The sequence below is a fragment of the Epinephelus lanceolatus genome, chromosome 9 (assembly GCF_041903045.1).
Source record: "Epinephelus lanceolatus isolate andai-2023 chromosome 9, ASM4190304v1, whole genome shotgun sequence".
Classification (NCBI taxonomy): Eukaryota; Metazoa; Chordata; class Actinopteri; order Perciformes; family Serranidae; genus Epinephelus; species Epinephelus lanceolatus.
Genome location: NC_135742.1, coordinates 23,173,649 through 23,186,726, shown reverse-complemented (window position 1 = coordinate 23,186,726; position 13,078 = coordinate 23,173,649). Strand labels below are relative to the sequence as shown.

The following is a 13,078-nucleotide window of genomic DNA, read 5'->3' as shown; positions in this document are numbered from 1 at the left end:
TTTTCTACATGAATAGATTTCTCAGCATGAATCCAGCCCTTAGAGTCATCCTGTCAGACATCATTTGCACCTGAGTGTCACCTTATAATATCTGAGAACAGAATGTGTTACCACTTTTTGGGGGGATTTAAAGTCTAAATTTTACTCTTTTTCATTTTCAAACAACCTATGATCCTTTTAAAGTTCAGATTTTGATTTGACATGTCCATTATATTTAATCTAACAAGTCATAATTAAGAATAAGTACTACTTTGTAGCTTGTATTAACATTTTGAAATGAACTGAAGGGGAACTGTGGTTACTGTGCGTGTGTGTGTGTGTGCTCTCTTCTTGTGAACCATCATATGAGTCATTTCCTGTGCCCAGTTTTGCAGTTAGCCCTTGAAATCACAGTGGTCTGAAATAGGTTTAAAATTATATTTTTTTCATTTTCTGTTTTAATCTTACAAATCCGAGCTCAGAATATTAACCGATGACATAAAATAGCATAAAATGTTAGGTGTATTTTTTATTCCCTGTACTGTACTGTATATATTATACTAAACAGCAGCCATTTATGTGAAAAAAATCTTCAGACTCTTCCAGACTTTACCACCACACTAACATTTAGACCTGTTTTTGCGGTCCCTTCTCAAAACGTTTCTGAATTTGAAGGCTTATTTTGATCTTCTGGAAAGATCTGCACTGTGTGGTGTTAAATTTCAGGTCTGAAGGAGAGTTTGACATATAGATTGTGGAGGAGAATTGAGAAGTGAGACTCCTCCTTATTCCTAAAATGTTGTACCACATGGCTGATTTTAAGGGCCCTCCATTTTTCATTGTCATCTCATTAGGTTTGGGGTAATTGTTACCAGTACTTTGTTACTGATCAATTTCCAAAATCCGATCTTGTCTTTTTTTTCCATTTTGCCATTTACCAGTGTCGTTTTGCATCATGTTGTGCTCTTTTGTTTACTCGTGTTTTCTTTATTTGTATCATGTTTATGAATTCTGGATACCGTGTTGTTGTCGTCACATTGAGGAACATGTTTTCTCCATTTGTTTGGTGCTCTGAATTGCTGAGTGTTTTCTTAAAGGTCCAGCATTTGATAGAAATAGTATATAATATTCACAACTGTTTTCATTAGTGTATATTCACCTGAAACTACGAATTGTTATGTTTTTGTTACCATAGAATGAGCCATTTATATCTACACCTTTTCTATGGAGTTCGCCATGGTGTTCTGCAGTAGCCCAGAACGGACAAACCAAACACTGGCCATTCCCAAATTTTGCGTTTTCACATCGGCTACCTCAGTTCTTCTACATGCTTGGCACACAGGAATATTTTCAGTTGGTTTTAATATTCAACCTCACCTCTAGATATCACTAAACCCTACACAATAGATGCTTAAGATGCAGTACGCCGGGCTTTCTCAGCCATGGTGATATAAAAAAAGGAGAACCATTCTTCTGAGTATTAAGGGAATTTTTTCTTTTCAGTCTGTTACTAACACAGGCACTTACACATGCAGACATGCGACTGTGCTGCTGTGGAGACAGCCATTAAAATAACAGTTCTACATGAGTGTCTCCATATGAAATTTCGTGTAGTGCAGGTGCAGCGCAGGCATCATTTTCAGTGAAAGCCAACTCTACATACGCACTGCCAAAACTACAGACACAAAGCCAAAGTTACACCTATGCTTCATGTGTCTAATGTCTGTCTTCATTTTAAGTCCATGTAAACTCCTTATTCATTATCGTAGAGGCTTGAACAGAACTAATAGGTTTGAGGAAAAGGACGTTATCTTGGACTGTTAATCTCAGGACTGTTTTAAGGACTATATAAAAACGTTCTCTAAACAGATACATAGAGTAATCCCACCTTTATGTACTCTGTGCAGGTCCAGGGTCCTATAATGTGTTCGAGCATGGTGTAGCCCAGGACAGTTTAAAAAAGGCAGTTTTAGGAAGAACCACAAAGGGAGGCTTTGGCTCCACTGCTCAACGCAACACCATCTTCAACAACAAGAATTTGGCAGAGGCCCCGAGTCCATGGCAGTATGAGGTAGGAAGATCCATCAGTGTATCTTATCATAAATTCATTTTTCTGATAATAATTAGGACGAATAAAGCTCTATTACTCATGTCATCATTGCAATGTTTGTGCTTGTGTGTGAATGCTGTTTGCGTTCAGACAGAAAAGAAGACAGAGGAGGACTACAAAAAACAGCACACTGCAGCTTTCAAATCAGCCACACAACGTCTGGCATTATCACTCCTGGCTAAAGTAAGTCTGCTTCCCTCCCTCTCCCAGCAGCATCCCCTGCAGTTGTCTTTGTCTCACTCTTTCTTATCCTCACACCAAGTTTCTGTTGTAAAGCCGTTAAAACCTACTTAACAGAGGAGTCGAAGATGAAGTAAAACAGCTCTACACGCCAAGTTTTTACTTTCATAAATGGGCCATCACAGCGGTAGCATCTGACCCACTATGCCAAGGGTCCTGTTTTCCAGCAGTTAATTTTCTTTGACTGTTTCTTTTCTTCTGTTCCTTTTTCCTCCTAATGCTCATTGATGCTGAAGAAAACAGGTCACAATTTGTGATAATTAGCTTCTTGTTCCTCTGCCATGTTCCTTTCCCTTTGCTGTGATTTTGCCTGTTCCTTTCCCTTGCCCACTTTCCTGACTTTATTCCTCTTAAACTGATGTTAATATAAACCTAATGTAATATATTTACACTCTTTCCACTCCAAAGTAGAACTTTAGTTGTATTTCAAAATAATTATTTTCCTTTTTATTCATGACCAAACTTAGTATTTCCTAAAACAACCTCTACTTTTATTTAATGATTCAGTTCTGTAACCACTGAGCATTGATCTTAAAGGGACAGTTCACCCCAAATCAAAAATAAATATTCCTTATACATGTAATGCTATTTATCAATCTAGACTATTTTGGTGTAAGCTGCCGAGTGTTGGAGATATCAGCCGTAGAGATGTCTGCCTTCTCTTGAATATAATAGAACTAGATGGCACTCAGCTTGTGGTGCTCGAAGGACTAAAAAAATAAATTTGAAAAACTCAGTAGCAATGTTACTTTCCAGAAATCATGACCCGTTTACTCAAGATAATCCACAGACCTTGTTGTGAGCAGTTTCATTTAAGGAACTATTTTCTTTCTACTGAACTGCACCTGCCAACTGTATCACCATGTAGAAGGGGTGAATGCACGCTTCCTTCTTTGCGGTGATACGGTTGGCAGTTATCATGACCCGATAACTGGAAAGAGAAATGTTTTTCAAATGTTCTTTTTTTTTTGTTGCACTTTGAGCACCACAAGCCGAGTGCCGTCTATAGTTCCATCATATTCCCAAGAAGGCAGACATCTCTATGGCCGATATCTCCAACACTCTGCAACTCACACCAAAACAAGCTAGACTGATAAATAGTACAACAGGTAAGAGGAAAAATAAGTATTTTAGGTTTACTATCCCTTTAAGACAATGATACACTAGAGTGTCTTACAGGGACTAATTTATCTAAACCTTAGATCCAAACAGGTTTCAGTGAATTTGTCATTTAAAAGTCTTTTGACTCCTGCAGGGTAACTTTACATCGGTGTGCTGAATATTAATAACATTTGTGAAGGTAGTGAATAATGCACATCCCTATGTAATTGCAAACAAATTTCCCAGGTATCAAATTAAAACAAATGTAACTGAGAGAATGTAAACACACACACACACAAACAAAAAGAAAAATCATAGCAAAGGACAAGTGTAAATGAAAGTAGAGGATTTTGTAATCAAAAGTGGCACTTTGTTTTATGATTCAAGTCTATATTTTTGGGGTTTCAAATTATTTCAGTTTAGTTCAATCTTACTGAAACAGTTCAAATTGCATAATTTTAAAGACTAATGGGTGCTCAACATAAAATCTTAGAGGTTTAACTGTCTTAATCTTGCTATGAGATGGTAACCGCGCAGCCAGAGTGAACACTGAAAACATTCAGAGTGCCATTATTTATAGGGCTGTGTTTTTTTATGATTTCATCCATTTTTAAATTTAACTTAATAGCAAAATTGCTAAATCCTTTGTCTTCACACTTTTACATTACAACACTCTAGCATTATGTAAACAGATGTCAACAAATGAATATCAGCAACAATGGTGCTATATTTGAAAAAGTGACTGTGTGAAATCTGGATTTCTTTGCCCTGTATGTCACAGGATGGTGTTTACTTGCGTATAAATAATGTGCTAATGAAGAAACACAGAGAAGCAGCTGGATGTGAGGGTTAGCAGCTACGTACTGACTCTAGTATTAAAAAAATGTTCTAGGAGGAAATTATGTAAATTTCCTGCTAAAGTGTATACTACAGCATTTTAATATTCAAGATACACAATTTGTATTTTCAAGTACCCTTCTGGGTACCAGCTGGTGTTTACTCTGATTAACTCCAAAGGTTAGAAGTGTTATCTAAATCTCGAGGCAAAGGTCTCCAGAACTGATCTTAACACTGCAAACTAAGCTGCTCTCCAGAAAGACAGAGTTTAAAGGGTAATTTGGCACTCATCACAGAGGGCAGAAGATTGTAAGTGTGCTGCTCCACATCCCTGGGTTTAGTTCCTGTCATCTTGTAGCTTTCATACATATCTCGCTGCTGATGTAACTAACTTCCTCTCAGTAACACAGCAGGTGATTTCCCTCAGCAGTACATTTACACACACTAATGAAAGTAGGTAGGTAGTCATTTAAATTTAGAGCACATTCCCTGGTTACAAAGATATAGTTTTTTCCCATAGCTCCAACCCTATTATGAAGCTTTTTTAACCATTAGTAATAGAAGATGCTGTCCCTTGACTTTTTCTAGGGTAGTGTGTGTGTTTAAGCAGACTGACGGCGCAGTGACAGGACAGAAAGACGGACTGGCAGAGAGCACAGCTTTTACTCACAGCAGAAATGTCTCAGAATTTGTCAAATAGACTTATAGAGGCTACTCTGGGATAGTTTGAGTTTAAGTTTGAATTTGGATGGAATTATTTCAAATATGAGGATGCATCTGTAAGTGCAAGTATGCCTCTTTTCATTCTCTTTCTCAGCTGTCACAGTTTTTCCATGTCTGAAGTCACTGATGTGCTCATGCGTTCATGTAAACAGCACATAAGAAACTCAGTTACTCACATACATGAATAGGAAATTGTCGTTCACCAAGAGATATCAAGCTTTAGAAATCAGATTTCTTTCCTCCCCTACCTCAGCAATGGAAAACAGGAAAACTTAGCGATCAAAAAGTACATTTGTGAAAATGATGTTTTATAAGTTAGAGAACAGTACTTTGCTGGTTTCAGCCCAGCCATTATCAGTCCTCACCGTAAGGACACAGAGCCCTGCTGCTTTTCATTCCTGCTGTTTAATCAGGGAGTGATTTACACCTCGGACACCAAGTGAATGCAATTAAATACCTGGTAGGACATAAAACCAGCACGACTCTGCATCTAGAGGAGCAGGATTGAGAACTACTGCCCAAGCAAATGAGGAGCAGAGCCTGAGAAATACACAGGTGTCACATGTGAAAATGTCACCAAAAGTATTTTTCCGCTGGAAAAATTACTTTTTCATAAAACTAGGCTTTCTACGCAATAGAAAGATGCAAATACTTATGAAATTGGTGCTAAATGACCAGGGAAAAAAGGAAAATGACTGTGGCATTTGCTTTATCTTTAGAGGTAGAAAATGTACAAGTACTAGAATGCAGTGCGCTGCACCAGACCAATAAACACTCTCACTGGTTAGTGACATAATGTGAAATTATGTGGTAACAAACACTGTCATGTTACAGTTAAATAAGCTAAAATGTTTTTTTTCTGAAAACATTTGAGGTGAGAAGTCAGTAAGTTGGTAACAGAATTTTGGTTCGTATTTGATCAGCGCTGCAAGTTTTACGGGTTGATCACAAGTTTTTCAGCCTCTGTTTTCACTATGCAGGAAACAGTATGGCACCCCACATACTACCTTAATTTTTGTGATACAAAGCTGGTTGAAAGTTGGCAAAGTATTCCTTTTGAGTGAGCATGCCAATGTTATACATCAGAGACCTTCATAGGGGAAATTGGTCAGGGTCAGGGTCAGCTTTGCTCACTTTATTCCCTGTGTCGCCCTGCTGTGCCCAGGGTAGTAGAATGTCATAAAACTATTTGGATAGTAAGGAATATCATGCTTGCTGTCCTCTTGAGCTGTACCGTATATCACTCTGCAACTAATAAAGGACTGGGCAGAGCATGGCATCTGCTACAGTTTCAGTTTTTACACTCTTACTATTTTGTGCAGCAGTTTGGAAAAACTTAGTCCCGAACTTGTGTATATTTCTACATTTACATTATTGTTAGTGTTACATTGTTGATGCATTCAGATAATGTGGATCACTCACATTTTGTGCACACCACAAATGAACTTAAGCGAGTGTGATGAGCCTCATTAGAAAACTGAGAATGATCCATTAAGAATTCTGGTGCTGATCACCTCTGTAATAGTCTCTACCTCATATATCTGTCGGCGCCGTTTGCCATTTTTCATGACAATGGCTTCGTGTAGTTTTCTGTCAGGCTGCAGTATATTGTGCTGATGGATGATCAGGCTGACTCAGAATCCATGGTGTGCTAAATCCTAATACAGACCGTAGAAAACTTGACAGCCATACTGCACACAGTCCATGTAATGTCTGTGTTTCACATTGCCAGGCAATAATATGGTGTAGCTGCAGTATAGATCTGGATGTTGAAGGTCTGCAAGTTCAAATGGTCAGTGATACTGTCATTCAATTCTGGACACACAAGATGATTAAATATTTAACAAGTGCTTCAGCTTGGTTCATTTTCCAGTAGCAGTGCCTCCAGTGTGGCTTTGTGTTCACACAAACATAATTGGCTGCAGTCGCAGGTGGGGAGCTGGCGAGGTCAAGGTGAAAAGAAACGGCTGGCGGCACCATGTGACACAAAGGTAGCACATGTCTATCTACAGCATTCCTCGAGGGTTAGCTGTGATAAGGACTGCAGTGCACAGGGTTTGGACTTTCTAAATTGGGACAAAACTGACAAAAAATAGACAAAACTGAAACAAAATAATAACATATTAAACTTTTTTTAGATCCACAATATTACCCTATTATTTCCCTTATTGTCTTGCTGTTTTTTTTCTTTCTGGTTTGTACTTCTAAGTGCTCCGTAGAGTAGATCTAAGGCCACTTGTAATGGCTCCACACAGAGCCTCCTTTATGACCAGTTAATGAAAAATCACCCTGGGATGTCTTAGCTGTAACAGTTAGCCACATGCCGTGCTGCAGCCTAGGCTGTATCCCTGGTAACGGCCCCCCCACTGGGACAGATATTAAAAGTGTCTAATTAGGAAACGATCATGATCATGAGAAAAGACTGAGACAAGAAAGAAAGGACGAAAGAGGATAAAGGCAGAAAGTACGTCTCCATTATCTGTTTCATGTTTGGGAGTTTATGTCTTCTGTACTTTGACTTAAAAGTGTCATCTGGCAGTAGAGGTCGACATTTGGTTGGAGAAATTATTCACACTGCATGGCTTTTGAAATCAGAATTAAAAAATGAGTCTTGTCAGTTGAAATGATAGAAGCTGTCTTGTGGGGTGAATTAAACACAACAGGGAGACCAGCTATCTGACTTCCAAAAGATATGTGTTACATCCTTTCCTCTGTCTTTGCTATCAAGCTGGGCATGCTCTGTACGATGTGAGCCCACTGCATGGCTCATTTTGGATTTGGACTAAATTTCAGCTTGGGCGGGCAATGTTTGCCATACAGTGTAAGGGTAAAGCAAATACTAATCATGGCTCAATCACCTACTCCCAACTGGCTGTAGGTTGTTTTTGATAAATTTCTGACATGCCAGAAATTTTAATTGGCCATCGTCATGGTCTCACACAGTTACAGTAGAGCCATGAGTCAATTCCCCAAGATCAGTGGCTTTATTTCTCATTGTGCCTGCAGTAAGTGGCAAAAAGGGCGTCTGAAAGTGCCATATGATGCCTCACATGGAGGAAAATATGGAGGCTAGGTTGATTAAGCTGTGGCAACCATGTATGTATAGAGAGAACTGGATACAGCGTTGGAGGCAGAGCTCCATTCAGTCCTATGAAAGTTGCTCAGTGGCACACAACGCCAAAATGTTCAACTGTCTCATATAAAATTGCCTGAGTGATTGGCAATGCATCTGCACTGTGGGGCCCAAAGAGCAGGCGCACTAGAGATTTCTGCCAGCTGAGCAGACTACTTCAGACTTCACAATCTAACTTGAATGGGGATAAAATGATTCAGTTGAACGGCTCTACAAGACTTTACAAATGTTATAGGACTGAATGGATCAAATTCTCATTTTGTGGGGGTTTTGAGATTCAAAAAAATGTATCCACTGATTTACAGATGTTTTTTTCGCCATGTAAGTCTATGGGAAAAAGTCTCTCTGGGCAGCATAGCATCATGTGACGGTGTAATTACAGTGTTTAGCCTCTACCAAAATACGCTTCAAAGCCCGGCACACTTCTTAGCAGCCTGGTGGCAACAGTATACGTACCTCTTTGATGTTTGCTCCCCTGCCTATCATGACCGATATGAGCAAGAGAAACGTTGCCAATTGTGGACTGTGCTGTTGTACTGTTAGATCTCAAACTACAAACAAACGTTTACCTGCCTTTACCTTACCTGCCTCCTACAGTCTGGTAGGGCTCATGGGCCGTTGTATTGTCTATTTTACATGAACAGTGTGAGCACATAAATTGTAAGCTTTGGATTTCCATCGCAGACGATTTACTTGTACAGTGTGAATTGGAATTCAACAATATAATTTCCAAAGCGGTCTCAAATCCTACAGTGTATGCTCAATTTTAGCTGCTCTGCTTTTTATTTTCCAATTTTTCCAGGATTTTTGTTTCACAATGTTTGTTTTCTTTGAAGTTAAAGTCTAGTTTTTTCAGTAGCAGTCTATGATAATTTGTTCTATGCATGCTATAATTTCAAACCTGTCTATTCCCAAAGTCACACTATAAGGATTAGATTAACAAACACTGGTTAAATACATACTGAATAATAGGCACGGCATGATTTATTCAAGTTGATTTTTTCCTTATCTTGTGGTGTGCCCGAATTCAAAGGATGCTTAGATTTCTGACAGTCTAACTCAAACACACCTCGACTAGTTCAAATATTTGAGGCTATGTCAGATCTGTACTTTAGCTGCAGGTCTGGATCTGATAACAGTTGATTACCTGTCTGTGGAGAAGAAAGAGCCAGACATGTTGTTGAGAAATGACAGATCTGCAAGAGGAGATGATTATGAGTGGAGCATATCTCAAATGAGAGTTTGCTTTTCTCTCCCGTTTAATCCAGGGCTCTTTTCCAGTGTTATTTCTCCTGATCCTCATCTCTCTCTTTTCCTTCCTCTGTTCTCTCCTCCCTCTTCTCTTATTTTTCTTTTCTTTCCATCCCTCTTTCAATCCTCCCTCTACCCTACTTTCCACATTCCCTCCTTTCCACCTCCTGTCTTCATTTCCTTTCTCCCGGCCAACCCTTCCTGATAATGACCTTTCTGTTGCTGAGGTCGTGGGATACCCTCAGGCAGCGCTGGGAGAGAATGAGTGTGGAATTTAATTTGGACCTATGTTTTACCCCGAGGCAGTGGAATTCCTGTCCTATAGATCAGTGAAATATTGCCTTGTCCCTTGAAGCGACAGCAGGGAGGTTTGACATGGTGTTTTGTTCATCTGTCAGTCAGTTTTTACTAATACATGTCTGCCTCTGTCGATTTTGTTCTGTTGCCAATGATGTTGAGATTAATAGAGGTCTTGATGGACGGTTATTGTTATACTCAGTGAGAATGAGGCATTGTCAGCGGCAAGGGCACTGGTTCAATAATGAGGTGTTAGGAATAGCTTTAATAAGAAGTGCGCGTTCACTTATAAGTGCACTATCAGTGAATTGTGAGCAGCAGATTAAATCTTCACTTTTAATCGACTGTCGCATTAGTTTGTACACAAGATTATCCATGACTTAAACATATCAAGTAATAAAATACACAGTGTGAGTACACAATATTTATAGATTCAACTGATACCTCAGAGTCACCATGTTGCACCACTATGACAGTTTCTCCAAAAATAGTAGCTTCAATGCTCCTCTATATAATTTTTATTTATATAGAAGTAATTTCAGAAAGCAAGCAGCTGCCACTGCCATTGTTGTTTCAAACATAACCATGACAGGAGCCATGCTGCTGGAGTGGGCTTTTTTTTTTTTTTTAAACTTGCCACTGCAGCTCACTGTGTGACCATGGCAACCACAAAAACAGCACACTTGAAAACAATGCAGGAGTAAATTTTACTGGTATCAGAGTTTTATATATATCAATATATCAATCCACAGAAACTGTCTAAAAGAACATCAGCTCTGAAGTTTGATTATTCATGTTTGCGAAAACAATGTGTGTAGAAAAACCTGCTGTAATGATTGTGTCTTAAAGATGCTGTAAGATTTTGAGGAATAATATAGCAGCAACTATTATTTGCTATGTAAAGATCTGGTGGACTAATGGCGTCCCAATCAGAGATTGAAGTCACACTCCCTCTGTGTGTGTTGTAGTTTGAGCTTCTGTGTTGTTGTGTTTTTTGTTGTGGTAGACGGCCCAGCTGCATGTGCTTGTCAGTCCCTCACTTCATGACCCACTGGCCAGCAAAGGGTCGCCACTCTGCACTGCGCTCATACTGTGGTTACTGTGGATAATGTGGGATGGTGTTGTTGCAGAAGCGTAACCCCTACCGTCAGCACCGTTGCCATTGTTAGCGCCTTGTGACATATGAGGTGAGAGCTGTGTGCAGGTAGATAGCTCCTTTAAGGCTAATTACTTCTTCTATTTCTTCTAAGAACATTACTGCATCACAACCACAAAACCTGCTACATTTTAAGGGCATGGCCACAGTCACATACAAAACGCCTCTGATTCATTAACTTGTTTGCTGTCTAATTATAGTATATATCCATAACCACTGCTTACATGTGATTGATTGAAATCAACTAGTGTGAGAGTGATTGTAACTTTGAAAAGAAATTTAAAACATAGTTTTGACAAGTTTTCATAAGCAATACTTTATGAAAGTATTTCATATAACCCTGAATAACGTCATAAATAAAAATCAATTTTCAGTTTTATTCTGGTCCAAAAAGCCAAATATTTGACAGTTAAAAAGTCCTCGTTCAGCAGGTTTGTCAGCAAACCAGGCAATAATGTCTCTGCCAGTCAAACAAACTTCAGTTTATCTGCACTAACATCTCTTGCACTGACAGCGAACAACACTTTATAATTCTCTTTCCTCAGTGTGTATTAGCTGGCTTGATGGAATCAGACGGAATATATTAATACACGGCTTTATTGCATGTACCGCTGACAGTGATTGCAGGCAGGATTCATAATATGTCAGCGGTGTGAGAATAATAATAAAAACAAATAGAGGAAGGAGGCACTTCAGACATCTGTCACTTGGCATCTCTTGCTGTTGCTGGTGGACGTACAGTAATATAGTGACTTCCAATGCCATGGCAATGTAAATGATTTTTTCTCTATAGCAACTCCTTGTACATTTACTTATACTTTGTAATTTTGCACAGTTGTTACCAGGATTAACAGGTAATATAAGAATTATAGTAATTTAGTAAGGATTGAATTATGTGTCAGGTAATGATGTATGGGAGGTAGTTCTATAGGTACATAGAGTTCATCAGTGTTAAGGTGCAGCTCCTCAAAAATATAACTTAAGTAGGAGCTACTGAATGTGGGCTATAGAGACTGGCTTGCTTTGTTTCCCTCCTACCTTTTTTTCCGATGCCACTTATCTTCATAAAAGTCATAAACAACATAAAATCATATTCAGTAGCCACTGTATTGTGTTTCTGGTCCAGCAACACAAACAGACATCATTCACATGGCCTGGCGCAGTCAAGGAAAACCTCATCAATGTCAATTACGAGTGGAAAAACACCACATTGCTCTCAGAAAAAGATACCACACACAAAGGGCTCGAGAATGACGGAGAAAGAGAGGAGAGATGAAACTGAATGGAAGAAGCAGTGGGAGGGAATGAAGGAAAGACAAAGAGGATGAGAGAGAGAGCCTCTGTGTATAATGTGTAATTATCTATCCTATTAGCTCTGGTTGAGATAATTAGAGTGTTTGCTAAACATACATTTATCAAACTGAAGCACATCATCACCCCCCTGCTCTGCAGAATGAACCGAATGACAAAAATCCAGGAGGTGACATTATACTGAGAATGAAAGGGGGTGATGAGATTGACAAAGGCATGGAGGAATGAGTGAGCAAAAGGGACAGAGAGAAAGAGAGAGAGCTTGACCCTGTGGACAGAAGAAAGACAGAAGCGATGAGAAGAAGTGAGGCACTGCTGTCTGTGGCTCTTGAGAGATAAAGGTGATACATAAATAAAAAGCTATGTGAGTCAGACAAAGAGTGTGACAGTTGCATGGAGGGTAATGCCATGGGCAAGATTTTCTTGAAGTATCTGGAATAGGAAAATATGCAGCAGCCCAGGGTTTGTCACTTATTGACTTTTTGTCTCTGTGTTTCATTGCATTTTTATGATATATCCATGGACAGCTAATGGCATGTCACGGTGCAGCCTCTATTTATGGGAGACAAGGGAGTCAGGTGATGAAAGCAAAGAACAAAAACAGGAAAATAGAGTTATAGATTTGATATGGATTTTACTGTCAGCTGTCAGGGTAATGATGATGATGCGAGTCCCTGTGAGAATTTGAACATGGCCACATACACAAGTGACTCACTCAGAATGTGCCCATAAACACACAGATACACATATATTCATTTAACTATACCCAGAATGTACATTTACATTTCATAATGTGTATGCATGTACTCATGAATGCACACCACATACACAGGAAGCACAGATGCACAATTAAGTGACAGAATGAGAAGAAGTGCTCACTGACACCTCCACCCCGAGGCTACAAACAGAAGGGGTGTTTTCATATCCAGTAGCTTTATTG

The 13,078-nt window shown here is 39.2% G+C and overlaps 1 protein-coding gene across 1 annotated transcript in view; it reads left to right on the top strand.

Annotated features, from left to right (window-relative positions):
* Positions 1 to 13,078, top strand: part of stpg2 (sperm-tail PG-rich repeat containing 2) — a 75,916-nt gene that overhangs the window by 25,693 nt on the left and 37,145 nt on the right. Inside the window, exons 9-10 of the mRNA XM_033620470.2 lie at positions 1,887 to 2,050; positions 2,180 to 2,272. Of these exons, the coding sequence (XP_033476361.2) occupies positions 1,887 to 2,050; positions 2,180 to 2,272 (257 nt within the window). The remainder of the gene's footprint in view (positions 1 to 1,886; positions 2,051 to 2,179; positions 2,273 to 13,078) is intronic.